A 26971-nucleotide genomic window follows, 5' to 3' on the forward strand; every position below is an offset into this window, starting at 1 on the left:
GCAACGTTCGCGAAATATGACGAGGGATTGACGCGGTGCCGCCTTCTAAATGATCAATGATGAGCCTTAACTCAGCGTCCGTTCGTTGTTTAGCGATCAGATCCGCCCCGCTGAGAGTCCCCAGGAAGGCGCTGTCGTCTTCTGCGGCTGCACTTTCAGATTCGAGAGGGGCTCGTGATAGGGTGTCGGCATCTTCATGCTTTCTACCTGACTTGTATACGATGGTGACGTCGAATTCCTGAAGTCGCAGACTCCATCTTGCTAATCGGCCAGAAGGGTCTCGGAGGTTAGCCAACCAGCATAAAGAGTGATGATCAGTCACAACTTTAAATGGGCGCCCGTAGAGATAAGGCCTAAACTTCGTAATAGCCCATATTACCGCGAGGCACTCCTTCTCTGACGTTGAATAGTTGATCTCGGCTCGTGACAAAGTGCGGCTCGCGTAGGCGATAACTCTTTCGGTCCCATCTTGAGTTTGCACCAGGATAGCTCCGAGACCAATGTTGCTGGCGTCAGTGCGTACCTCTGTGTCAGCGTCCTCATCGAAATGGCCAAGTACAGGAGGAGAAGACAATCTATGTTGCAGTTCCGCAAAGGCAGTCGATTGTTCGTCAGCCCATAGAAATGGTGCGTCGTCACGCGTAAGTCTGATTAGTGGCTCCGCAATCTTAGAGAAATTTTCAATAAAGCGGCGATAATACGCACACAGACCCAGAAATCGTCGAAGACTTTTCTTGTCCGTAGGGGCTGGAAAAGCAGCCACGGCAGCAGTCTTCTCGGGATCGGGCCGAACACCAGCAGCGCTCACAACGTGGCCGAGGAACTTTAGCTCTTCGTAGCCGAAATGGCATTTCTCAGGCTTGAGGGTGAGGTCAGCCGATCGAATGGCTTCGAGAACACTCCGAAGGCGACGTAGGTGCTCGTCAAACGTTTCCGAAAAGACAACGACATCATCCAGGTAGACAAGGCAACTTTTCCATTTGAGGTCAGCGAGAACGGTATCCATCATTCGTTGGAATGTGGCCGGAGCGGAACAGAGGCCGAAAGGGAGCACTCGAAATTCGTAAAGGCCGTCCGGAGTTACAAAAGCAGTTTTTTCGCGGTCCCGCTCATCGACCTCTATTTGCCAATAGCCACTTTTCAGGTCGATTGAGGAGAAGTACTTTGCGCGCCTGAGCCTGTCTAGAGAATCGTCGACCCGAGGCAACGGGTACACGTCTTTCTTTGTGACGTTATTCAGCTTCCTATAATCGACACAAAACCGAAGGGAGCCATCCTTCTTTTTCACCAGGACGACAGGCGATGACCACGGGCTGCTTGAGGGCTGTATTACGCCGTCTTGAAGCATTTCCTTCACCTGCGTTTGAATTGCGCGTCGTTCGGTTGGTGAAACTCGGTAAGGCTGCTGCCGTATAGGGTGCGCGTCGTCGTAGGTGATGATACGGTGTTTCGTAATCGATGTCTGACGTATCTTCGACGAACGTGCAAAGCAAGTGTGGAACTCCAGCAACAGGTCGCGTAGTCTTTGCTTGTCTTCGCCAGGAAGAGTGGGACTTATGTCGACTCCGCGGAGAGGTGCTTCAGCAGTGTCGATCGCCTCGGAAGCAAAACACTCAGTGACATCGGCTACTGGGTCGGCGTAGGCGATGACAGTACCGGGGAAAAGGTGCCGGTGGGCGTAGCTGAAGTTTGTGACAAGAACCTCGCAGTGGCCTTCACGGAGGTCAACCAGGCTTCGTGCTACGCAGACACCTTGGGAAAGGAGTAGGGAATGATTGCTTTCCGCCACCACTTCGCCGTGTGCTAATCCGTCGCACGCCACTTTAACCACGCCACTTGCACGCGGTGGTATCGTGACAGCGTCGTCTATTACACGCAGACATACTCGATGGTGGCTAGTGTCGTTCGCTGCTGTGGCACTCTTTGTCGAGAATGTGACGAGGCGTTGTCGAGTGTCGATGATAGCACCGTGCTCTCTGAGAAAGTCCATTCCAATTATTAGGTCTCGAGAACACTGACGGAGAACGCTCAAGCTAACAACAAAGGTACAACCGCGAATCTGTATTCGTGCCGTGCAAACGCCGAGCGGTGTGACGATATGACCGCCAGCAGTACGAATTGGCGTTCGGTTCCAAGGCGTCGTCACTTTCTTCAGGAGGGCGGCCAGTTTTTCGCTAATGATAGAATAGTCCGCACCCGTATCCACCAAAGCACTGACTTGGCGACCGTCGAGCAGTACTGGAATGTCCAAGGAAACCTTTCTGGAATCAGTCGGTGATGTCGTCGGTGGATCGTCGGTTCGCGTAAGCGTCGATGGGGGGCCTTGAGCATATCCAGTCTGAGCGGCCTTGCCCCCGAAGGTCGCTGTGGTTAGTTTTCCCGGCGTGGGCTGGGTGACCGACCCTGCACCACGCTCGAATAGCTACGGCGACTAGGGGAAAACCGTCGAGGTGATGGGGAGCGAGGTTGATGCAGGGATGACGAGGATCCACGCTGCTGCGCAACGTAGTCTTCGATTTCAGGGGGCCGCTGGCCGAACCTAGGTCGCGGTGAGTTCGCCGAAAATCCGCGTAGGCCAAGCTCCCGGTAGGTGCACTGTCGGTATACATGCCCAGCTTCGCCACAGTGGAAGCAGAGAGGACGTCGATCTGGTGCACGCCATACGTCTGATTTCCGCGGGGTCAGTCGATGGTCGTTGTAATACGGGACCGCTTGGACTGTCTGCAGCATTGCTGGGGCCGCGGTGTGGAGCGGCATTGCAGGTGTGACCGGGGCCGCGGTGTGAAGCGGCATTGCAGGTGTGACCGGTTGCCTCAAAGCTTGAGCATACGACATCCGGGGGAAGTCACTCGGTGGCTGAGGTTCTCTCATAAAAGACGGTTCTCTTAGGGCATGCTGGACTTCATCTCGGACAACGCTGGACAAAGAAGAGATAGTGGGCGGTGAGGGTACTGACAGCTTCTGAAGTTCTTCGCGTATAACTGAGCGTATGAGCTCTCGGAAGAAATCCATGTGGCCACCGAAAGCTCCCAAGCAGTCCGTAGTTGAGGCAGCGTTGACTTGTCGTTCGTATGATGGGGCCCGGTGCCGAAGAGTGCTCTCGATGGTCACGGCTTCAGAAAGAAATTCTGACACAGTCTTGGGCGGACTGCGCACAAGCCCACCGAACAGCTGCTCTTTCACCCCGCGCATGAGGTACCGCACCTTTTTCTCTTCTGCCATGTTGGGGTCGGCTCGTCGGAAAAGACGCGTCATGTCCTCGACATACATTGCAACGCCTTCGTTTGGCATTTGTATGCGGGACTGGAGATCACGCTCGGCTCGCTCCCGACGATCAGGGTTGGCATAAGTCTCAAGAAGCCTGCGTTTGAAGTCTTCCCATGATGTCAAGATGCCTGCACGGTTCTCATACCAAACACGTGCGCCATCCATGAGGCTGAAATAGACGTGTCGCAGCTTGTCTGCGTTGTCCCACTTGTTGTGCACGGCAACAAAGTCGTAGTGCACAAGCCAATCTTCCACATCCTCATGTGGAGCGCCATGGAAGGGATTTGGCGTTCGAGGATTGAGCAAAGTACAATGAAGCGGCGTTGTGCCTTCCGTACCGGTTTGGTTGGTGTCGGTTGGGATGGTCGGAGCTGCCATGTTGTCTGGGAGCAGTCCAAACTCAGGAGCTTGTCCTCGAATCCTTCTGCTGGCGCGGTGCACAGGAGTAACCACCGGCACGATGCTTGAGATCTTGCTACTCGGAGGGGTACGGTGCATAGATTACCCAGCACCACCACCAGTTTGTCACGCACTTATAGGCGTTGTAGGGCAAGAACACCGGAACAGCAAGACGCGAATGACAGACACGGTCCAACGGCTAGCGCTCCTCGCCTTCGTCTTCCTCGCCTTTTCGGCTTGCCACGGCATGCTGGCTCAAAACACCAGGTGGCAATATAAAGAGTAAGAGGCCGACTTTTCTACTTCTTTCTGTCTTTTAGTGCTACTTTTCGAGTTTTGCGCAACAGTATCATGTCCTTCTTTGGCTCCAAGACGGTATATTTATTTATTTATTTATTTATTTATTTATTTATTTATTTATTTATTTATTTATTTATTTATTTATTTGTTTATTTATTTATTTACTTATTTTACCCTCAGGGTACACGGTACATTTCAGAGGGGAAGGGCAATGCACAACAATATAAAAACAAGGAACACAAAGCCAATGGCATAGAAATATAGTCACTATATTAAGGTACAAAGATGAATACTCCTAACAACTAACATCATAAAAAAGCAAATGATGAACAATAATTTTAGTTTTATTACATGGTGAGGGCAATAAGCAAAGTAAATCATTTGTTGAACAAAACATAAAGGGGGTAATTAGGTAATTATTGTTTTAAGGATATTCTTAAGTTGAATGGAGTCAGTGATGCTTGTTATTGATGCAGGCAGGGAATTAAAATAGGAGACAATTGAAATGAAGACATTGGGCACAGCTTTATTGCTTGAAGAAGAAGAAGTCATCCCACATGGCGCGGCATAAAAGGAGCTAAGAAGAAGAAGAGGTGAAGCATGGGCCTTCGATAGATGCCAAGAGCAAGAAAACGCTGCCGACGGTCCAGAACGGTGAACCTTTTACTTAGAAGGACCACACGCTCTACAAGTCTAGTCATTGGCATTAAAGCCATGTAACAAAGGACGGCACCGACGGAAGCTCAAGGATCGTGTGAATTTCGGCGCAAAATATTGCTACCTCGTTCATTCGCTGCCATTTAGACTTCTTTTACGAGCGAATTCAATCCCAAATGAAATTTTCTAATCTAGCCAAATCCAAATTTTACTCGTGAATACCGACGATAGTGGGCTATACAGATTTTAGCCGAAATATGGATTGAGGTATTTTGGTGACATGAGCACACTGCCAAAGAATGGTTGGAGCAGGCCCAACCATATTGTCAGTTGCAAAAAAATTTTTGGTCAGTAAAAAAAAATGCCATATATATAAGTGTGGATTAATGGTTCAATGGGCCAGTTCTTTTCAAGTAATGGGTATAGCACGACGAAGGCGTTGTCAACAGTGTATAAATATTTATTTCCCAACAGTTTCGGGAGGGGTCCTCCCTTCATCAGGGGATGAGTTAAACTGACGTCAAAGTTCAAACTTGCTTCTTGCCGCGTCCATCTCGCCTTCAACGACATTTCAGAGAGAGTGGGGCAGATAGATTAGGAAGAAAGAAAAAGAAAAAGAAGACAAAGAAAAAGAGAAGAAGACCGTCGAAGTCATAAAAGACGAGGAAAAAGAAGAAAAAGGAAAAAACGAAGAAAACTGTGTATGGCCTAAAGGCATTGAAAGTTCACATCTGGTCATGACCTCGTGTTTGCCGGTCTGCGTCGTGCGCCAGGCCACCCAAAATTGTCGCCGCGATGGGTGGGATGAGCCTGTGCCGCCGCACGTGAGGGAAGAGTGTCCCCTTAATGGGCCGGCTTTCCACCTTTCATCTCCGCCCGCTCCTTGTGAATAGCCTGCAAGTGGTAGGGGAGTGTAAGCACTTTACATTGTACAAGTAGAGAAAAGAAAACAATAAACAAAAAAAAGAAGAAAAGAAAAGCAAGAAAGAAAACGACACTGCACATGTAAGAGCCAATCAAGAAACAAGCATGGTCCCAATTATGATTCCGTGTTGCCAAATTCATTTTGGCTTATCTCTTGGAGGCAGGAGAGTCTTCCAGGGTCCTCGTTGATGCCGGCTGTTAATGTTCTAAACTTGAAAATAAAATATGCCTTCGCGCTCGCGTGTGTTTTGGAAACCGGACTGTAAGAGAGTTACGCTGATATGCACTTGGCAAGCGTAGATGCCTGGATAAGGGTAGCTTCAGCAGTGAAGTGGCGTGGTACCAGTGATTATTGAACCGCAGCCGAAATGGCGTGTCCGTTTGGCCTCCTCTGTATTCTTGCCCGCAGACGTTCCAATGTAATGTGTATATCACATTACTGGAGTCACAATTAAGGTTTTGGGTGATGTTGAATTTGAAATCTGAGAAGCATGCTTTTGATTCACGTGTTGTGACCATGTGTGGGCATACCTTGCAACCCTTTTCCACGGGGCAGCACCCTGGCTCAAATTTGGCGGGGTTTGTTTTGACTCTGACAAGAATGTCTTTCAGGTTTTTAACCCTGTGGTACACCGCGTGAGGTGGCTCTGCGAAGGTGGAAGTCAGTCGTTTGCTTTGCCTGGTTTTAAGTAAGGATGCACAAATAGTTGAATTTTCAAATATATTTCTAATAGTATTTTCTATTTCATTTTATTTGAATGAACTTTTTGCTACTTGAAGTTCACAAAGATAAAGATAATGGCTTCATTAGCTAAAGATCGAATTGCAGCGGTTCTAAAATTGCGCACCTGAGCCTAATTCTCCTGAGCTTCGATCTATCAAAAAGGTTGGTGGTCGCCACCACACCCTGTTGCTATTTTAGCCAAGGTAGCTCGATCATTGCCCATCGATTAGAAAGAGTGCAGCATGAAAGCGCCAAGCGCAGTGTCTGCCTAGAGCTGTTGGATGCCATGCGAGTGCATTCATGAGAGTATACGCATGAGCATGTTCCTTGACAGAAATTTAGTGCCTGGGTGCACATAGGAAAAAAAAGTGATGGACAAATGTGGCTACCCGAGGCCTCTCCATGGATGAGTCTAGTAGTATGATATGGTAGCTACAGCACTTATCTACATTAAAGCCCCTCCATGTTGCTTCTTTCAGAATGCCATTTTTGTGACTTCGCTGCTGAACTTTTTGATTCTTCGTGAACTGCTTAATGCAGCTTTCTGCAGTCACATAGCAGATTAGTCATGATAGCTTATGGCAGCATGCATCGAAAACACCGATTAAAGTGCATCAAAGCATTAATTCAACACTTGCGTATCTTGTTTATATTTGTGTGTCATTTCTGATGCACGTTGCTCTAAGCTAACATAGCAGAGCTGTGATTAGGATGCTACTTGGAACTCTCAGATGTTTTTGTCTCGCCAAATCCTTACTTTGCAGTAGTAACGGAAGTGTGAACGCACTGATATTTTAGTGTACTTTAGCGCAGTCTTTGTCTTAATGTTTTGCAGTCCTGTGTTGCTTGCTTAAAGAGACTTCATGCTGGGTGAGAAAAGGAGAATTGTATGGGGTGCTTCACAGTACATCTTGCTCTTTTTCTCCATAGGAGTATTATGAAGCAACTTTTTGAAGCTGTCGAGTTTGTACACTCAAAAGGCATTGTGCATCGAGACTTAAAAGTGAGTTGCGTTTGCTGTGTAGGTGATAAAATATATATGACATTTCATGTGAAGATTTCATGGTGCACTACTTTTTCTTTTTTTTACATGGCACTTAAAGCCGTACCCAAGCAGTCGTCATTGCATTAAACCGCAGTAGATTTCAATCGAAAAGTCACTGAGTGAAGCGCAGTTTCCTGTGATAATTGTATCCTATGGTGACTGCAACTTTTACTGTACTGCAACAGCGGCACACAATAGGGGTGTGCGAATATTCGAACTTTCAAATATTTTTCTAGTAGTGTTTGCTACCAGATTCAATTCACACGGGAATTTTACTATTTTACCAAGTATTGGAACTTCGGAAAGTAAATGTAGCGCTTTCATTTGCTAGAAATGAAATCATAGTGCTTCTAAATGGTATTGTCACGGGGATGATGAATACACGAGAGAGACAGCAGCGAGTATATTTACAATATTTACAAGCAACTGTGCCACCAAATAGCTGCCAACATCTCGCGCGGCATTCCAGCTTCTTCCTTGTCTCTTCGTCTCCAGCGGCGTGCTCATCTACAGTGCCTCGTAACATCAACCCCGGCGGATGGAGCGCTGTCACGGCGCCTTCTAAGTCATTCAGGACTGGCAGTGTAGTAGCGTTTGAGGTGCGACACATGAACGACATCAGTAGGTGGTGTAGCAGAAGACGAGAGCGGATGGACGAGAGTGATGAGGTAGTCAACATCAGTGACCTGCTGGAGAACTTTGTAGGGCCCTGTGTATCGAGGAAGAAGCTTCTCGCACAAGCCTTCGCGTCGATACGGCGTCCAAAGTAGGACAAGAGAGTCAGGAGGGTAGTCGACGTCGCGGTGCCGGTTAACATAGGGTTGCGGCCGTACAGAAGAAAGAACGGCGAATAGCCGGCGGTGTCATGCCTCAACGAATTATAGGCAAAAGTAACATAGGGTAGGGTTGCGTCCCAATCACGGTGGTCAGCAGAGACGTACATCGACAACATATCCGTGAGAGTTCGGTTGAGGCACTTGGTAAGTCTGTTAGTCTGCGGATGGTAGGCTGTAGTAAGTTGATGTTTGGTAGAGCAGCTACGGAGGATTTTGTCGATGACTCTTGCGAGGAAGCAGCGGCCACGATCCGTAAGAAGCTGGCGTGGAGTACCGTGTCGAAGAATGACATCATTGAGCAGAAAGTCCGCGATGTCTGTAGCGCAGCTAGTTGGCAAGGCACGTGTTATGGCATACCTGGTCGCATAGTCAGTTGGGACAGCAGTCCATTTGTTACCTGACACGGATGTAGGAAAAGGTCCGAGCAAGTCGAGACTGACGCGGTAGAATGGTTCGGATGGAATGTCAATAGGTTTAAGCAGGCCAGCCTGAGGATGAGCAGGACGTTTGCAGCGCTGACAGTGCTCGCAAGCAGTGACATATCGGTGCACAGAACGATACAGGCCAGGCCAAAAGAACCGCTGCCGCACGCAGTCATAGGTGTGTGAAACGCCCAGGTGTCCCGCAGTCAGAGCATCATATAGATGTTGAAGAATGGTTGCACGCAGGTGTCGGGGAATAACTAACGAAAATTCTGGACCATCAGGCTTCATGCTGCGGCGATACAGAATGTCATTGCGTAGGACGTACTGGCGGAGGGAAGGGTCGGAACGTCCCGAGGAGACTTGGTGGATGACCATCTTGAGGGTTGCATCCAGACGCTGTTCTGCGCTGATGTCGCGCAAATCAGATATGGCGAGTACACAAGAATCATTGTCATGGTCAGCGAGGCTAGCAGGGTCCACCGGATGACGCGAGAGACAATCGGCGTCTTGGTGCAGCCTGCCCGATTTGTAAGTTACGTCGAAGGCATACTGCTGGAGACGTAGAGCCCAGCGACCAAGGCGACCAGTTGGGTCCTTGAGCGATGATAGCCAACAGAGAGCGTGGTGGTCGATAATAACCGAGAACTCACGGCCATACAAGTAGGGGCGAAATTTTGCGACAGCCCAGACCAACGCAAGACATTCGTGCTCCGTGATCGAATAGTTCCGCTCAGATGTGGAGAGAGGGTGGCTGGTGTATGCAATAACCTGTGTTTGGCCCCCCTGGTGTTGGGCGAGGACGGCGCCAATTCCATGCCCACTGGCATCTGTGCAAACCTCCGTAGTCGCAGACTGGTCAAAGTGGACAAGTATTGATGGTGTAGTGAGCAAGTTGATCAGCGTCGAGAACGCAGCCGTCTTGGTCCTGGCCCGAGAAGGGGATGTCTTTCTTTAGGTCAGTGAGCGGTCGGGCAATGGCGGCGAAATTGCGTATAAAGCGTCGGAAGTAGGAGCATAAGCCAACAAAACCCCGAACAGCTTTAGTAGAAGAAGGCAGAGGGAAGAGCTTGACAGCGCGAATCTTGTCAGGGTCAGGTTGTACACCAGTAGCGCTTACAAGATGACCAAGCACAGTGATTTGTTGCCGGCCGAAATTGCACTTTTCGGAGTTTAGCTGGAGTCCCGCTTGATGAAAAACAGCTAGAATGGTCGACAAACGAGTTAGATGACTCATACGTTGGGGAAAAGACAATGCATGCAAGATATGAATTATACTCAACTGAAATAGATGAAAGAAAAGGACACTACAACTGAAAGTGCCTACTGTGGACTGAGGGATGTCTAACACTGGCGTGAAGTCGCAAACCACGCAAATGCATTTAATTGGAACGGTCTTTTTCTTTCCAAACAGTTCCCACTTTCCGACAATAGATCATTACTGTTGTTTAGCGAAGCTCAGAGAAGAAAAAAGACGTGTTACTGTATTTTCTTGTTAGTAGAGATGTCCTTTGTGCAGTAGCCACCACGCTCTGGAAACACAATGTTTGACATTTTCTGCTTTTGTTTTAATAAAAATGATGCAACATGTTTTTTCATAATGTCATTCTGCAGTCCTTTGAGAACATTTTGGGGGACTTTGAACAAAATTGAGATTGTGGTTTTTTTATTATAGATTTTTGAATCGAGGAACACTTTTGTCTTCTTGGTGTTTCGAGCATGAAAATTTATTACTTTGAAAATTATTAGAGAAATACAAATGCAGAGGTTCATTATTCGCATAAAGGCCTATTCATACTGAAAATATGAACAAGCTAAGATGTTCACAGAAGGAGCCATAGCGTCCCAAATTTGACTGGTTTTCAAAAACGCAGCGTTTTTCGTGAATTTTTAAAAATACATAATTTGCTCAGAATTCCATGGAATGATAAGAGCTATTTCCTCTTTACTTCTACTTTCGCTAAAAAGAAAGATATTTGTAATATATAGCTTCAGTAGCTGCCAGCATGGTTGCGAATTCACGAAAACGCACTCTTCGTAAAATGGTCGTCGTCAACCGGCGACACTTGTCGAATTTTCCTGTGTTGAAAAAAATTTTTATTTGAAAACGAACTGCGATTTCGTGCTGTGCAGTTATATGTGCACAACATACAAAATTATCAGGAAAATCGGAAACATAAAGTATACACCTTTTTTTTATCTTTCACCAGATGCAAAGTTTTGTTGCCCCAAGAGACTAAAATTTATTGTTTCTTATAATGCATAGCCAAATGCAAAAAGACATGACAGAGAGAAATGTTCATCCACCCATTTGTAGCACAAAGCTATGAAGGAAATCTCTCTGAAACAAGGCTTTTTAGTTGATGAAAAATTTGTCCATGTGTCAAGTTCAAACATGGGAGTAATGCCGTTCTGGAGTACTCAGTGTCGATGGCACGAATTCTCTCTCAAACTTTCCTTCTGAGAAATCTTTATGGATGCTCTTTGTAGCAAAATGTTACAGATGGGTGAATTACAATTTTTCTTCATGAACATTCCTTCACCTTGCACGCTTCCAAAGAACTGATTGGCATATTTAATGCAGTGCTTGTAGCAGAACTTGTTGCCATCTCTGCATTCAATTTAAGTTTCTATATAATATAGCCCGTTTTCTTTTTCTTTTTTGCCTTGCTCTGATGCTTAAGCTTTCTTTTGCAGCCAGAAAACATCCTTTTGGATGATGATTTAAATGTCAAGGTCACTGACTTCGGCTTTGCCACCCAACTAGCAGAAAGTGAAACCTTAACAGGTATGCATTGAGTAGAAATTCATAAAATAAACTTTCATGTACACAGTTAAATGTCATCAAACACACTGCATTTGCACAAATGTGTTTGTGCGAATGTGTTCAAACTGGTGTGAGCCTACAGTCATAACAAAGTGACTGCACTTTGGCACATTACTCGCATTAAAAATTGCCGTGAAAACCACCATGAGAACAAGTGTAAACAAAAAATTACGTAAAAGGATGCCTTACTGAAGATGTTTTGACAGATAGTTTACATGCAGTGGCAGCATGCTGGTGCAGATAGCAGCTACCTCATTGCGAGGGCTTCGGGAATGCTCATGTCATACCATAGTGTCATGCAGGGGAAGAGGTCAAGTTGTGAGTGTAAGGCACAGCGTGTAAACATAGATTGAATGTGACAGTTGCAAAGGGTGTCGAACAGCTTACTTGACATTGTCAGAGGGCCGAAGGAAGGGTGTGCATGCCAGGGGAGAAGTGAAAGGCCAAAGTGTTGGATGATCTATAACACTGACATTTCACTAAAAGATGCAAGGTATATTTCATTTAAGTAAAACATGCACCTGTTGATCCTGCAGAGCTCTGTGGTACACCTGGTTACCTGGCACCTGAGCTGCTGAAGGCATCAATGTATGAAAGTTCAGAGGGTTATGACAAGCAGGTTGACATGTATGTATTGAAGCACATTACAAATCCTCTTTTGTTGTCATGCGTCTTCTCATGCTGGCTTCACATCAGTAATTATCAAGAGCCTGCACTACGAACAGATCTTATGAGCTGTCTCTTCTGTTTTCAGCTGGGCTTGTGGAGTCATCATGTATACGCTGTAAGTATGATAAAAGTTAACTGTTACCGTTCTTGATGGCACAATTTGCAACTGTTGCAGTGTAATAGCAGCCAGGGAATTTGACATTTGGGCACCTTCGTGTCTACAAGAAAAAAAGTGAATTTGGTGCTGTGAATTGGAATCTTTAATGCATGCCTCCTATTGTCATGCATGAGTAGGTGGTGCCAGCCTGTTGAAGTGGTGCAGGGACAGACAAGCACTTTGCAAAACCATTGTGAATTACTGCAGCACTTCCCTCAACAGATGAAAGCCTATCGATTGCTAGATTCGGTGCATGTTTTCTACCTGTAGTGTTGTCATGTTTTAACACTAGAGGTCCTACGTTTTCGGACTGATGCAAGCTAAGGGGGGACATAAGTCCTGAAAAAAATTTCTTTATTCTTCATCAATTGAGATACAGCTTGCTGAGTTTATGTGTATTTGTGTGCAGATTTTAAATATGCAATTATTTTTCTAGTAGCTTTGGAAATACCAAACATTTTATGTTTTTTGGGAGCAAAAGTTTGCCTAAACTTCGAGAATATCAAAGTAAATAAGCACATCAAAATGACCTGAAATGAGAGCTGAATGCAAGAAAACAAGAATGGATGTTGTAAACCCATTTGAACAAAAGTTGAATATTCACAAACAAGTCTAGGACAAGCTGGGATTTCAGTCACGGATGCTCAACATACCATAACCTTTGTTCAAATGGGTTTAGATCGTCTATTCTTGTTTTCTTGCACTGAGCTCTTATTCCAGTTCATTTTGATGTGCTTATTTACTTTGTAACTCTCGCAGTCTAGGCAAACTGTAGCTCCCAAAATGGCACATGAAATGGATGATATTTTAAAAACTACATTAAAAACTACATACTAGAAAAATAATTGCATATTTGAAGTCAGCACACAAATATACATAAACTCGGAGAGTTTCACCTAAATCGATAAAGAATTTAAAAGAAAGTTCTCCAGCGCGGTGTGCCCCCTAAGTCATTTTTGTGTGCCTTGTGCATATTCTGCCTCCTGCTGCACTGCTTCATTGCCAAAACCATAGTGTGCTTTTTCAGTGAAGCTGTAGTTACAAAGCTAGGAGAGAGAGAAAACATGATGAAAAGCAGACAGGCTAACCATGGTGTGAGGGCTGAGAAGATGAACTGTCAGCTAAAGTGTATCGGAAAGTGCAGTTTCACGTGGTCCGCTGGTCAACGAAAGGGTGCAGCAGTGAATGTATTTGAAGGGAATTTTAAATTCCCGACATTCCGAGGCCTGACTGGCTTCAGGGGTGAGAAGGACTGAGGCTCTTATGTATGCTTTCGGTGCTTTGACAAACGTGTGGCAGAGTTGGCAGACACTTGTCACAGGCCTTGATATTAGATGGAGGGTGCCCTCCATCTATTGTCAAATCGTCCTGATTTCCGAAACCTAGTTAAGCCAACTGCCAAGTAAATGCCTCTCTCAAGCTCTGAAACTCATCATTCTACCCATTTTTGTCCTTCCTCAGAGTGTTGAATACACATAGTGTCGATCTATCTATTCTATGTGCAGCGTGGTTTGCCCAAAACCTCATTTGGAGAGTGTTATTAAAGGGCCCCTAAACCACCTCCGGTAATTTTTTAACATTTCAAGTCAACGCGTGCATTGAGTTCAGAATGCCATCACGATGAACAGTGCCATACATGGCAGCGCTACGAGGCGCGGGCGCCCAAAAAAAGTTCAAGAAGCAATCCCTTGTCCTCTCCGGGCCTTTCGGAAATCCTCAGCCCCTCAGCGTTTGCTGTGACTTCAACATTGCCGTCTGCTCATGTCATCTACAAAAAGAACCTGTTCGTCTGCGTGCAGGTATGCGCGCTCGCCGCTTTTCCTCGGTGTGTGGCGAGAAAGAGCACTTGCCCAAAGGAGAGACAAGCCGATGAACAAAGCTTTGCGAAGCAAAGAGTGAAGCGAATGGTGGCCCCTTGTGGATCATCAAATGTGTGGAATAGCTCCGCTATTGAGGCACCGTTTCGAAAAATTCGCAGCTGTGTGTTTGTTGAAGACTCGTGCAGAACTGCAACACCACATCTAAAGTTCGACCTCTGGGTGGTTTAGGGACCCTTTAACTTTAAAGGGGTCATGCAGCACCCGTCGGGCTTAATGAGAAAACACATCCTGCAGATAGCAGACACTGCTATGAACATTAGCAGAACAGACTTTTGGGCTAGTTGGTTATCCATGAACACTGAAAGAATACCGTATAAACGCGTATAAGGGCCGCACCCGTGTAAGGGCCGCACCCCGTTTTTTTGAAGTGCATATTCTAAAAAAAAAAAAAATCCGCGTAAGGGCCGCACCCACACTTTCCTCAACCAATACGGATTCAAAATGCGCGCGCGCGTGAGCTTCTAGGCATAGTCGATAGATGGCGCAAGGAAACGCAACCATCGTCATCGTCACCAATATATATATATATAATAATAATAATAATAATAATAATAATTTTTATTTGCACAACAATGTGAGCCCTCCGGTGGCGTGCGAGGCTAGACAGAAAGGAAAGACCCTTACGCGCGTGCGTCTGCTAGCCCGTCACCGGAAGGCAAGAAAGAGAGAGAGAAAAAAAAACGAAAGAAAGAAGGAAGAAAAAAAACGGGGGGGGGGGGGAGGGTGAGGTCATCACGAATCGCTGGACAAATGGCGACTGTGCATAGAGCAGAGATGTTTGGAGTCTTCGCTGGTGCGAGGGGGAGGTGCGCGAACACTCATGGGAAGAGTGAGGAACTCGCGTACGGCGGCTGGGATGGCGGAGGAGCCGTGATGCTTAGTTCGTGTATGCAGAGGCTCCGGCTGACCCAAGCGTTTATTCACACGTACTGCTGACGATAAGGGGGTGTCCGCCAGGGAGCCATCGAGTAGACGACAGAGCAGGCGCATTTGGGTCACAGCACGACGTTGTCGCAGAGGACGCCACTTGGCCATCTTCAGGCGGGTAGCGTAGTCCGCCGGCGGAGACTTTATGGAGCGTGCGTAGAGGATGCGCGAGGCTCTTCTTTGTACGCTTTCGATGCGGGCGATAAGGTGCTGTTGGTTGGGTGACCATACGGCGCAGCCATATTCAAGGATAGGTAGCACGAGTGATGTGTACAGAAGGGCAAATGTAGCGGGACCGCATAGTTTAGAGACTCTGGACACGAAGCCGAGGACGCGGCGAGCCTTAGCAACGACGCTTGCAACCTGAAGGCTGAAGTCCAGAGTGCTGGTGAACGTCACACCTAAGATTTTCAGTGAATCCTCCGTGGGAAGAGGGATACCGCGCATAGTGTATGAGGGCTTGGCAGGCAGGCGAGCACTCGAGAACTTCATTACACTGCATTTATCGGGCGACAGCTTCAGGTGGTTGGAGATGATCCAGGAGTCGATCACCATTAGGTACTCCTGGAGATCCTCACTTGTGGAGGGACAAAGGATAGGGGCAAGGATGGACGTGTCGTCCGTGTACTGCACAAGGGGGAAGCGGTTGTCCTGGGGCATGTTGTTGATGTACATCAGGAAGAGGGTCGGCGCAAGGACAGAACCCTGAGGCACTCCTGAGGGCACAGGTATCCTCTTCGAGTGGGCGCCACAATATAAGACACGTTGGCTGCGCCCGATCAGGAAGTTGGCCAGCCACTCGAGCAGGCATCCACGAATGCCTGCTTCCTTCGCCTTGTCCAGCAAGAGGGAAATGTTGAGGGTGTCGAAGGCGTTGCTCAGGTCGAGCTGAATGAAGTCGGTTTCTACGCGGTTGTCAAGATTGTGACTTACGATTTGGTTCAGGGTAGCCAGGGCTGTGTCGCAGCTGCGGTCACGGCGAAAGCCATGCTGCGAGGCAGGAAAAAACTTTCTCCGCTCGAGAAAGTCAAGGAGTTGGCTGTTCAGAACACGTTCAAATGTGCGGCATATGATCGACGTAATGGAGACTGGACGATAGTTCTTGGGATCGTTAGAGGGCTTGGATTTCCCTTTGTGAACAGGGGTAACCAGGGCACGTTTCCAAGAGGCAGGCACAGTCCCATGGTCAAGTAGGGATTGGAACACAGTGCACAGGGATACAAGCACTTGGGGCGCAAGCAGTCGAAAGAAGGTGGGCGCCATGCCATCGGGACCGGGGCTGGGAGATGGATTGATTTTGGAGATGGCTGAGGACAGTGCTTCCGGTGAAAAAGTAGCTGAGAGAAGGAGTGAGTCATCACGCGAGTCGTCGGGAAGCTGAGTTGGATGCGTGCCTTGATCACGTGGAGAGAATTTTTCGAGCAGTTCGCTGTCATCGGCGGGGCTTGAACATAGATGGAAGAAAATTGTTCAGCAAAGAGAGCAGAGACTTCCGCAGGGTGGTCAACAAGCTTTCCCTGGACGTTGAAGCTGGGGCGGTGACGTGATGACCGAAGACTATTCACGTAAGACCAGAACACCTTGGGGTTCTCCGTAGCTTTCTCGGCTAGCCTGGTGGTGTAGCGCTGATGCTCTACGTGGATCGCTGCCTTGAGGGAGCGCTGGTGGGCCTTCGCCAGTTGGAAAGTGATGGGGCACTGTGTTCGGGAGGCCTTCCGAAACAGCAATCGTTTTTGTCTTGCTGCCTTCATGATCTCTGGGGTGATCCACGGGCGGTGCCTTCGCTTGGACGTTCGGGTGCACGATGGTACACACTCGCGTTGGATTGCCGATGCCATGTCGCACCACAATTCATAGTTGCCAAGGCAGTCGTCGCCAGATGAGGTCATGCACCAGGGTGCAAGGTGCGCTAAGCGCGCTAGATGAGTATGGTCAGTCTGGTCAAATTTCCACAGTTGACGAGCGTGGTGCCCGTTTCGGGGTAACACTGCAGCGTAGCACACTTTATTCGTGTTAAGATGTTCGTGAAGTGGGCTAAAAATTTTAGCTTTTTCATTAGTGTTCATAGACCCGCCAACTAAAGGTTAAAGCAGGATTTTATCTTTAGCTTCTCACATTTCTTTACAAACGCGCTATCGGCGCTATTCATATCGGCGTTAGCATCACCAACTTTGGTTCGTGTTGTTTACTGTAGTGTTGTTCGCGTTCGTGTTGTTCGGTTTGTGCAGTTCAGCCAGCCATTTGCGGTAGTTTTCTGCACTGTTCGATGACCTTCGTGCTAGGTTGTTTTCTACACGGCGTTCACGTTTTGGCAAGATGGGCAAGTACCTGAATAGCTACACGGCTGGCTGTAAGTTGAAGGTGAGCGAGTATGCTCTCGAGCATCGGAAACGTGCCGCCGGCAGAGAATTCAACGTTGAGAAGTGTGTTCGACGTTGGTGCGCTCAAAAAGAAGCCTTGCGAAACACCAACAGCAATAAGCGCGCATCCGAGGAAAGCAGTGCAAGTTTCCCGATTTGGAAGAAGAGTTGCTCCGCTATGTGACTGAAGTGCGGAACGATGGTCTTGCACTCACAACAGACATGCTGCGTGTGAAGGGACTAGCCTTGGCGACTGTACTTGGGTGGATCTTATCTGCGTGGAGCTCGGTGTCGACGGACATTGTGTCCAGAAGTTTTAAAGTCACCGGGATATCTACCAGCTTGGATGGCGCTGAAGATGACTGCTTGTGGGGTGACGGTGCTTCGCAGCACACCATCTCGGACTCCGAGTCTGAGGACTCGTCGAGTGACGACGATTGAGCACGTATGTCGCAAGAAATGTCGTATACTGCAATAAACGCTCTTCGTTCGCTAAATAGTGCGTTTTTACTTAAAAAAAAAAATGTCGCGTGTATGGGCCCCACCCTGAAAATTGGCCCTCATTTCTTGAAAAAAAAAAGTGCGGCCCTTACACGCGTTTATACGGTAAGCGCTAAAATTGACGAGCAAAAAAAGCGCCAGTCCTTTGTCTGTTCTCCTTTTTGTGCTCGTCAATTTTAGCGCTTATTCTTTCAGTGCTATGAACATTTCAGCCAAATCTTGCAGTCGTATGCAGCACGCAGAGTTTACAAGCAGAGCACGAAGTTGCCATTTTCTCAGGTGTCTTCTTTTCATACAGAAGCCTGTGCTCACTCTTTTTGGAGCTGCCAGCGCCTGCTGTTTGACGTCGAACAGCAGATAGCATGCTATTCGCCGATAGCCAACGTAACTCAAGAGCGGCGTTTGGATTGGATGCGCTTCTTGCCATAGGGTGCCACCACGTGCCGGCGCTGCGCTCCATAATCTGCTAACATTACGTAGTGAGCCACACTTAAAGCACACAACGAACCCCTGTGACTGCGTTCTTTCTTTACAGATTCGAGAAATTTTTTCAGCAATCGCTTCGTGAGGCAATAAACTCCAATACTGAGGTCATTCGACGATTACTTGGAAAAGTGGTGCATGACCCCTGTAATGTTCTCTTTATGGTCTCATCAACATTGGTTTTCCTAAGCTTAGCTAAATACATCTTAGTGTGGTTTAACTGTGCTAGAAACATGGACAACAGAAGGCAAGAAGTCAACACGTGCGCAGGATTGTAAGGTGCAATATCTCAACGCCAGATTGTGATTGAAGCGTTCATGTGACCTTGTTTGAGCAATTAGCTCGTGTTGTCTTTTATGTTCACTCTATATATGCCATCTTTCAATAAAATTCAGTTGCGAGTCTGAAAAAAAAACCCAAAAAACTGCACATGTGTTGGCTTCTTGTCTTCTGTTGCCCATGTTTCTAGTGCAGGTTAACCATTTTAGGATAAAGTTACACCAACTAGCCCAACTTGGTGCTCTACTCGGCTAAATACTTGAAAATACAAAGCTGATGATTACTTTGTGTGCTTCCAGGCTAGTGGGCTTCCCACCATTCTGGCACAGGAAGCAGATGGTAATGCTTCGCAACATTATGGAAGGAAAATATGAGTTTTGTAGCCCAGAGTGGGATGACATCACTGAAGCCCCTAAAGACCTGGTGAGAAACATTTTTTTTCTGCTGAAGTTGCTTCTCACTGAATAATTAAATTCTCTTTGTTGTTGCACTTGTCTTTTTTTTGTTGTTGTTTTTCTCACTTGCGTTTACTTATAGCGGAATATAAGTATAAGCCCTTTATATTTCTGCAAGGGCAAACAGTTTCCTTTGCAGATGCAGCACATAGTTTCGTAGGAAAGAAATGGAAGAGAAAGCACAGGAGACTTTTGGATATATAGTGTGTTGCACCATTGCCAGGCTCTGCAATGTCTTAATCTCCTCCTGTAAGGGAGGCTAGTTCTTTGGGTGTGCTGGCAGTTTGTGCTAAAGGCTTGCAGTGCAGAATAATGACAACTGAAATTGATTGCAGAAAGGAGATGTGACATCATGAAAAACGAAAAACGAAGAATCGGAAGATGACAAAAATATATACTATTAGGCTACACCTCCTATGGGTTGTCATGCACAGGGCACAAAAAATCAAGTTCTTATTCAGTCATTGCAACAGATGGCAGACTTGCACACTGTGCAACCAATCTGGCAATCTCATTGGTCTCATATATTTTGTGCATTAGCTGGAAACCAGTGCCACCTGCAGTCTGCAATGCTTTGCGTGCTATAGTGAAGGGCCAAGTGCCTGCTGTTGATCTGGCGAACATTATTATGTTCGCACACCTTCCAGTTTGACGGACACAATGCTTCCATTTCCGCACATTAGGGGAATCATGTAGACAATGCACTCAGCGCGTGCAATGTATCGCGTTTCACCTGGCACCCTTGCTCTCACTATAGCCAAGTGGTTTTTATGGCGAGCCGGGATAGCTTGTGAGGCACACTAAACACTACACGCAGATTAACACGTATAGCAACTTGGTTGAGGTTGTGTGACACACTGTGAATGTATGGTAACACAGCCATTTTCTTTCTTCTGCTCTCAGAAGCGGCATTTCCCAGCTCAGCCTTGCACTGATGGGACTTTGTACATTTAAGCATAGCCTCGGCAAAAGACACAACCACGTGCCTTGGGTACCCAGCTTTTTCCAGTCGGTCAACTTGCCAGTAGATTTGAAGCTAGTCGCTTGTCTGTTGTCGTCATTCTTCTTTTGTCTGTGTGTAAGCATTTCCCATAAGGGACCAATAAATGTGCATGTACCATGACAGCACATCCTTTTGCAATGTTGCATATGCTCAATTTCTACCACCTACCACAAAAGGCTCAGAGAGATTGGGACAGTGTTAATTAGTCACTAGTAGTTCGCCTGTCGCATGATAAATGATGACCAGAATGTCAAACCAAAAGTCTTTTTTTGATGCAGTTATGGTTTGGAAGCTTTTGGTGCAGTTTGGGTGGAGCTCCAGAACAGAACATGCAACCATTTGACCAGGTTGAAAACCAATTCATTACAGTCCAATAAAAGTAACTTTAATAACTTTTTATTACCGTATATTGCCGATTATAAGTCGACCCCCCAACTTGCAACCCCTTCTAGGGGAAAAAAAAGTTGACTCCGAACACAGACTCATGCTGCGGCCATAGCTCACCAATAAGTTTTACAGAAGAGGGAGTGATGCAAAGAAACATTTATTTGCCCGTGAAACATTGCTTACGACTCGTTGTCGCTTGAGAGAAGGACGCAGTCACCGTCACTGCCATCGTGTGAGCCACTGCTGCTGCTCGCCGTCGGAACGGGTGCCGGTGGTTGTGAACCCAATCTCGAACCGCCTCCTCAACGGCAGGGTATCGTCCAGACTTTGGTCTGCGAAAGGAACGGCGTGTAGCAGCGCACGCGAAGATCTTGGTCCTTTGTTTTCTCCATTCCCTCACGTGCTTTTCTGACACATCAAACTTGCGCCCTGCTTCAACGTTGCTTTCCGACTCTGCGAAGAGGATCGCTTGCCTCTTGAAAGCAGCACTGTACTGTTGCCGGCGTAACGGTGGCACCTAGGCGTCCGTTTGGCAGCGTCGCAAATCGCGCAGACCACTGCTCGCAAGCGAAGCGAAATGCAGAAATGGCGAACAGGCGTGAGTGCAAAAAGACGCGAAGACGCTTGTGGGTGCATGCGACTGGTCATGTGGTTTAGTTCCCCGCGAAGTGTTGCCAGCCCACACAGACGCCGATGGTTTGTCAACGAATCGTTTCTATTCTATGAAAACAAAACTGCAGGGTGCATCGCAAGGTATTCCTCTTTATTCATAGAGCATCGTTCGCCCTCTATCAAAGGTTTGAAATGCTGCTTTCGAGACCGTGTTTCCCAAGCAGTTCGCATTAATGCCGCACGGCGGTGATTTTTAAACGTGCTCCGTAGTTTCGCCTCGCGTGGTTTCGCTATAGTGTCGCGATTGTCGTGGCAGATCGCAAAAATGTCCGGCTCTGGAAGCGGCGCGCGCGCGTTGGGAGATAGCTGCAGCCGCAGAGGCAGCGCTGCCTCTGCAGCTGATGTTATCGATGCGTCGAATAGCAGGAAATCAGAGGATGATAACCTTTCGTCAGACCCCACAGATAAGTCGACGTTACGATTCCGCGTATAGGTTGACTCCGATTATAGGTCGACCCCCGAACTTTGGAAGGTCATTTTATGAAAAAAAACGTCAACTTATAATCGGCAATATATATGGTAGCAATGTGAGTTTCTGCGCCAAACTTTGCATGCCGCTGCCTCAAAGCGAACGTTTCTAAAGCCTGTGAATCATGTCAGCTGTGGCGCTTCATTGGCTGCACCAACGTTTATAGATACTTTATAAAGCTCGATCTAATAACTGGAGCTGAAAGCCAGCCATGTGATACTGCTGCGTACCCTTTTGCACCTCGAGCCAGCGCAAGAAGCAGCCTGGCGTTTTGTTCCACGAGATACATCCGGGAACAATGGCTTGGGAACACTCCAACAATGGCTCAAAGTCATATTAAGAAAGAACTGGCAGCCAAATTCTACATCCAACTACTTGGCTGTCTGCAGCCTTCATTTTCTCGATGCGGACTTTCGCGAAGACACCAAGAAACGCATGCTGAAGCCAGGTACTGTGCCCAGTGTTTTCCCACAGTACCCTTCTTACCTCAGGCCAGCACCGTCGAAGCCGTGAGGTGAGAGAACCATTGCAAAAAGGAAACGCGAATGTTCACCAGCGAAATTAGCTTCGAATGGCGCGTCTGAAAACCTCACTCAACACAGCAGAATGTGTTGGACTCAATATCTATTGATTGCGTGGATGTGCCCGTGTCTGACAACAGCAGCGTCGCCTCTCAGGACTTCATGCAACAGTGCTGCACATCCTGTGCCAGCGAAAATTCCGATGAGAGGCCTGATCCAAATAGCGCAGAGAGACTGCTACGTCCCGGCCAGACCGCATACGCCACAAGGTCGTTTGGCACGCAGACTAACGAGCGAAGTTTGTCAGCGGCTTTCTTGCAGAGCAAAAAGTGGCGTGAGAAAGAAAAGGCCTTAGAGGCACATAATGAGAGGTTGCACTCAACGGTTGACGCGTACAAGAAGGAGCTTGAACAATTGAAGGAGGAGTGCCACGTCAGCGAATTTCTTCGCATCGTCAAAGACTGTGTGCACGAAGGCCAAAATTATTTTGGATAAAGTGATTAATTATAAGGCCAAGAGGCCTATATGGTCAGAAACAACTATTAGCAATGTACTATTTTGAGCCACCTCTCAGCAAAATCTGATGAGCATATGAGAACTGAGAACCTGCTCTCCTTTCCGTGAAAAATACTCTGAGGAAATGCCTTGGAAGTTCATCAGGAGAGGTTGGATTTAGTGAACTTGTGAAGAGAAGGCTGAGTGCAGAGCTGGAATGTCTCACAACATCCCAATCAAAACTATGTAGCCTCGGGGTAGATGAAATGTGCATTTGGCAGAAGCTTGAGTATTACAAGCAACGGGATGTGTTTCTTGGAGACATTGACTGGAGTGCTGACCTCAATCATCTTTTGCCAGCACCTGATAAGGGTCAGCTTGCAAATTCCCTCTTGTGCTTCTTGCTGTGTGGACTACATGCAAGCTTCAAGATTCCAGTGGGGCACTTTTCTACAAAGGGGTGTTCCGGGGCATTGCTTGCTAAGACAGTACAGCACGTTATTAGGAAGACAGAAGAGGTGGAGTTCAGAATTGTACGCCTAGTAACAGACAACCACAAAGTCAACGTTGCAGCAGTGGAGACGATGTCACAGGGGCATCTTCAAACCAAGATACGCCACCTAGCTGATCCTTCAAGGCACCTGTTTTTAGCCTTTGATCAGAGTCACATAATCAAAAACATTCTCTCCCAGTTCTTGTCAAAACAAATTGGAGGTCAGCAGGAAATATCTGCTGTCTACCTTAAGGACCTATACAGGATACAGCAAGGCTCCTTGGTCAAACCAGTCCGTTTTCTCAGAAGAAAACATGTATATGTGACAAACATTGAGAAGATGGGTGTAAGAGCAGCAATACAAATTTTTTCACCACCTGTAACAGCTGCTCTGAGCTTCTTGAAGGACCGAGCAGGGCACACATGTTATACCAAGTTTGCGAATGTTGCACCTACAGTGGAGTTTATGATGAACGTGCACAGGTAGTTCGTTCTAATGGATGTGAGCAACTGTGAGTAGCATATCTACCAGAACAACCCTGACACCAGGCAGTTTTCTGACGCAGAATATCCCAGACTTCACTGGCTGGAGCTCGTCTTTCTTGAGTACATCGAAATTCTAAAGGAAGCTAGCTCACCCGAAAATTTTCTCAACATGGAAACCTACCATGCCCTAGTTTTCACAACAGTTTCCAACGTGCAATGCGTACAGTTTCTGCTGAATGAGTGCGACTTCACGTTTGTACTCGCAAGGAAATTCTCAAGCAATCCAATAGAATCATTGCTTGGATTTCTAAGGAGGACTGCCGGTTGCAATGACGTCATGGATGTGAGAAGTGCTGTTTATGGACTAGAGAAAATTTTGAAGACAGGAATAGTCGCATCATCCGACAGAAGCAACGTCGACAGCTCTACTTCCTTCTGCTCTTCCCAGGCTATTAGTGGAAGTGAAGTGAGGGGCGAACACCAAAAGGGCACAAGAAACGCTGCGAGAAGTTTGCTTGTCATCGAAGTGTTTTTTTACCGACTCCCGATATGGCAGCCATAGCACTTGGGCTACATAGCTCGCGTAGTGAGCGAAAAAGAAAAGTGCATGTGAGAAGTGTGTGGCTTTAGTTAGGAAAGCAAAAGGAAACTCTGCTGTTGATGGGTTGATTTCCCACCAAGACAGGGGTGGCCTCTACTACTCGACACAAGAACTCATTACAGTTCTTCATGGACTGAAGAAATACGTGGAGATAATGCTGTCAGACAGAAAAGCTCTTCTGAAACCAATGGAGCAGTGTTTGCAGCACAGTGCAATCACAGGCTTGCCTGTGTTGAAATCTAAAAGCTGCAGTGATGATCACAGAGAGGCTTTTGTGAAACTAATATGCAAAAAATTTATGAAGCCCCTATTTTCAAACCATGCATTAGACATAAGTGACAGAAATGCAGTGGCTAAAATTTATCACAACAAGCCGCTGTCACGCAAAGTACTGAAGCTTTGAAATGGCATATCTCGGTTGTGTTATTTGATTTTTTTCAGTTAAGTGATTTCTTTGGACAGCAGACATCAACTGTGATAGCAGTGTCATGGATTGGGGAACTCTTCTTCCACCCTATTCGCTTTAAATTGTTAGTTTCACTACATATGTATGATGACGCCCCTCGTTTTTTACCATTGTCTGTGACAACAAGGTCATATTCTGCTTTACACTTTCTTTGACTACCAATCTTTTGCATTTTTTTCTTCATAGCCGGGGCTGCTGCTATTTTGTATAACTGTGATACTTACTCCTGTGATATAATATATACATTAAGGGTGTGCGAATATTCGAAATTTCGAATATTTTTCAAATAGTGTTTGCTATTCGATTCGCACTGGAATTTTACTATTCGAGCTATTCGTACTTCCCAAAAACAAATACAGTCAACGTCCGATTGAAAGTGACCCCTTCAGATTTTTAATATGCTTCACCTCATTACATTCTCGTATTGCGGTAAAGCTGCCTTTCAAGCTCCGTTACGGTCGAACTTTGCCAAGACAACGTCCGAATAGATGTGGTCCCTAGATTTTCAATATGCTTCACCTCATCACATCCCGGTATTGCGGCAAAGCTGCCTTTCAAGCTCCGCTACTGCCGAGCTTTGCCAAGACCGTCAACGTCCGATTGAAAGTGGTCCCTAGAGTTTCAATATGCTTCTCAATATGCTTCACCTCATCACACCCCAATATTGCGGCAAAGCTGCCTTTCAAGCTCTGCTACGATCGAGCTTTGCCAAGAGACAGTCAACGTCCGATTGGAAGTGGTATCTAGATTTTCAATATGCTTCACCTCATCACACCCCGGTGTTGCGGCAAAGCTGCTTTCAAGCTCTGCTACTGTCGCAAATGTACTACAGAAAATGCTGGTGCCAACATGGAGATGAAAGATGTGGCAGAGGTGGGGGCTCAATTAATGCTGTTTTGGACCTGAAATTTGGGCAGGAAGTCCGAAAAATCGGAAGCTGAAGCTTTTTAGCATCTAAAATTTTAGATGTTCTTATATATTGACGTCTACGAGGCAATTTTGGAACTTCGGACTTGAAGGGAGCCCACCCTTGTTCGCCATATCAGTTGGGCTTCCACAGAAGTTGAAAGAGGGGGAGAGGCTGAGGAAATGGCATCTCTGCCTATCACGTGTAAAGTGTTGTTGGCAACACTTTGGTTGCACCAAATCATGTACATAAATACAGTTAGGCCTCTACATTGCCTCATTCTTGATAAGACAAACTATGAAACACCACCCCGCCAGTGCTTCATCAAAATAGCGAAAAGAAACACTTTCATGTTGCTATCTCATAACAATATGCGTAGGAATCCTCTCTAACTTTTTTTTCTGCAGTTTCGCTTCGAAGTATTCGAAAAATATTCAAGAAATATTCGAGAAATATTCGAAAAATATTCGATTCGATTCACACTCACACTTCAATATTCAAATTCGCTTCGCACCCAATATTTTGCTATTCGCACAGCTCTAATATACATGTTCCCTTTTTTTGTTTACAATTTTCTGCTTATTATGTGCATGAACCTGTAGTTGATCTTGCTTTGCATCGATGTTATTTCTTTTTTTATGTTGAAGCAATATCTATTCGTATTATTACCGTTTTGCGATATCGTGTCATTTGCAGCACGCCCCAGCTCTTGGCAGAGAATGCTAAGCCTGGCCTTTTGCTGCAGTGAATAAACATTGTGCTATTTTAGTTCACCTCATTTACTTTTTAGTTTCGTTTTTGGCTTTATTTTCACTCTGCTAAGCCCTACAAACCTTGAAGCACAAAATTTTCACAAAGTTGAGCGCTGCGAAGCTCCACAGAGCGACTGGCGCAGTGTCGGAAGCGGGCGCCGCCTCGTGGCAATCCAGTAAAACACGGTGGCCGCGGGCGAACAATAGGATAACGGCCGACACGCCAGGCATCTCAAAGTACAGGAGTTGGTCGGATAAGTCTGTTGCCATGCTATGAGGTCAATGTTTGCAGACTGCCGCCAAATCTGACGGCTAAATTTGCCCCTGTAATTTCAGCTTTCCCGTGATGTTCCTGTGTAATCTTCTGTGCATTTCGCAAGTTTCCAGGTGTGGTCCGTTGTCATCGACCGTTTTAATCAACGGCTCTTAAGCTGGCGGTATCTTAAGAGCGGATCAGCAGACAGCTCATACCTTTGTAGGTGTTGTGCTCCTGTTGCAAAACTTCCGTTGAAACCATAGCAGTCGCGGATCCAGAAGGAAAGGCGCGTGGTAGGGGTGATTGCCCCCCTCCCCCCTTCCCCAAGCCTGCAGTCCCCACCCCCTCCCT

General features: G+C 46.7%; 1 protein-coding gene across 3 annotated transcripts in view; it reads left to right on the top strand.

The window, feature by feature from the left end:
- Positions 1–26971, top strand: part of LOC119389346 (phosphorylase b kinase gamma catalytic chain, liver/testis isoform) — a 69521-nt gene that overhangs the window by 21868 nt on the left and 20682 nt on the right. For all 3 annotated transcript variants that reach the window (XM_037656565.2, XM_037656567.2, XM_049414406.1), the window contains exons 6-10: positions 7202–7274; positions 11272–11362; positions 11938–12028; positions 12156–12185; positions 18957–19080. In XM_037656565.2, the coding sequence (XP_037512493.1) occupies positions 7202–7274; positions 11272–11362; positions 11938–12028; positions 12156–12185; positions 18957–19080 (409 nt within the window). The remainder of the gene's footprint in view (positions 1–7201; positions 7275–11271; positions 11363–11937; positions 12029–12155; positions 12186–18956; positions 19081–26971) is intronic.

The sequence above is a fragment of the Rhipicephalus sanguineus genome, chromosome 4, assembly GCF_013339695.2.
Source record: "Rhipicephalus sanguineus isolate Rsan-2018 chromosome 4, BIME_Rsan_1.4, whole genome shotgun sequence".
Taxonomy (NCBI): Eukaryota; Metazoa; Arthropoda; class Arachnida; order Ixodida; family Ixodidae; genus Rhipicephalus; species Rhipicephalus sanguineus.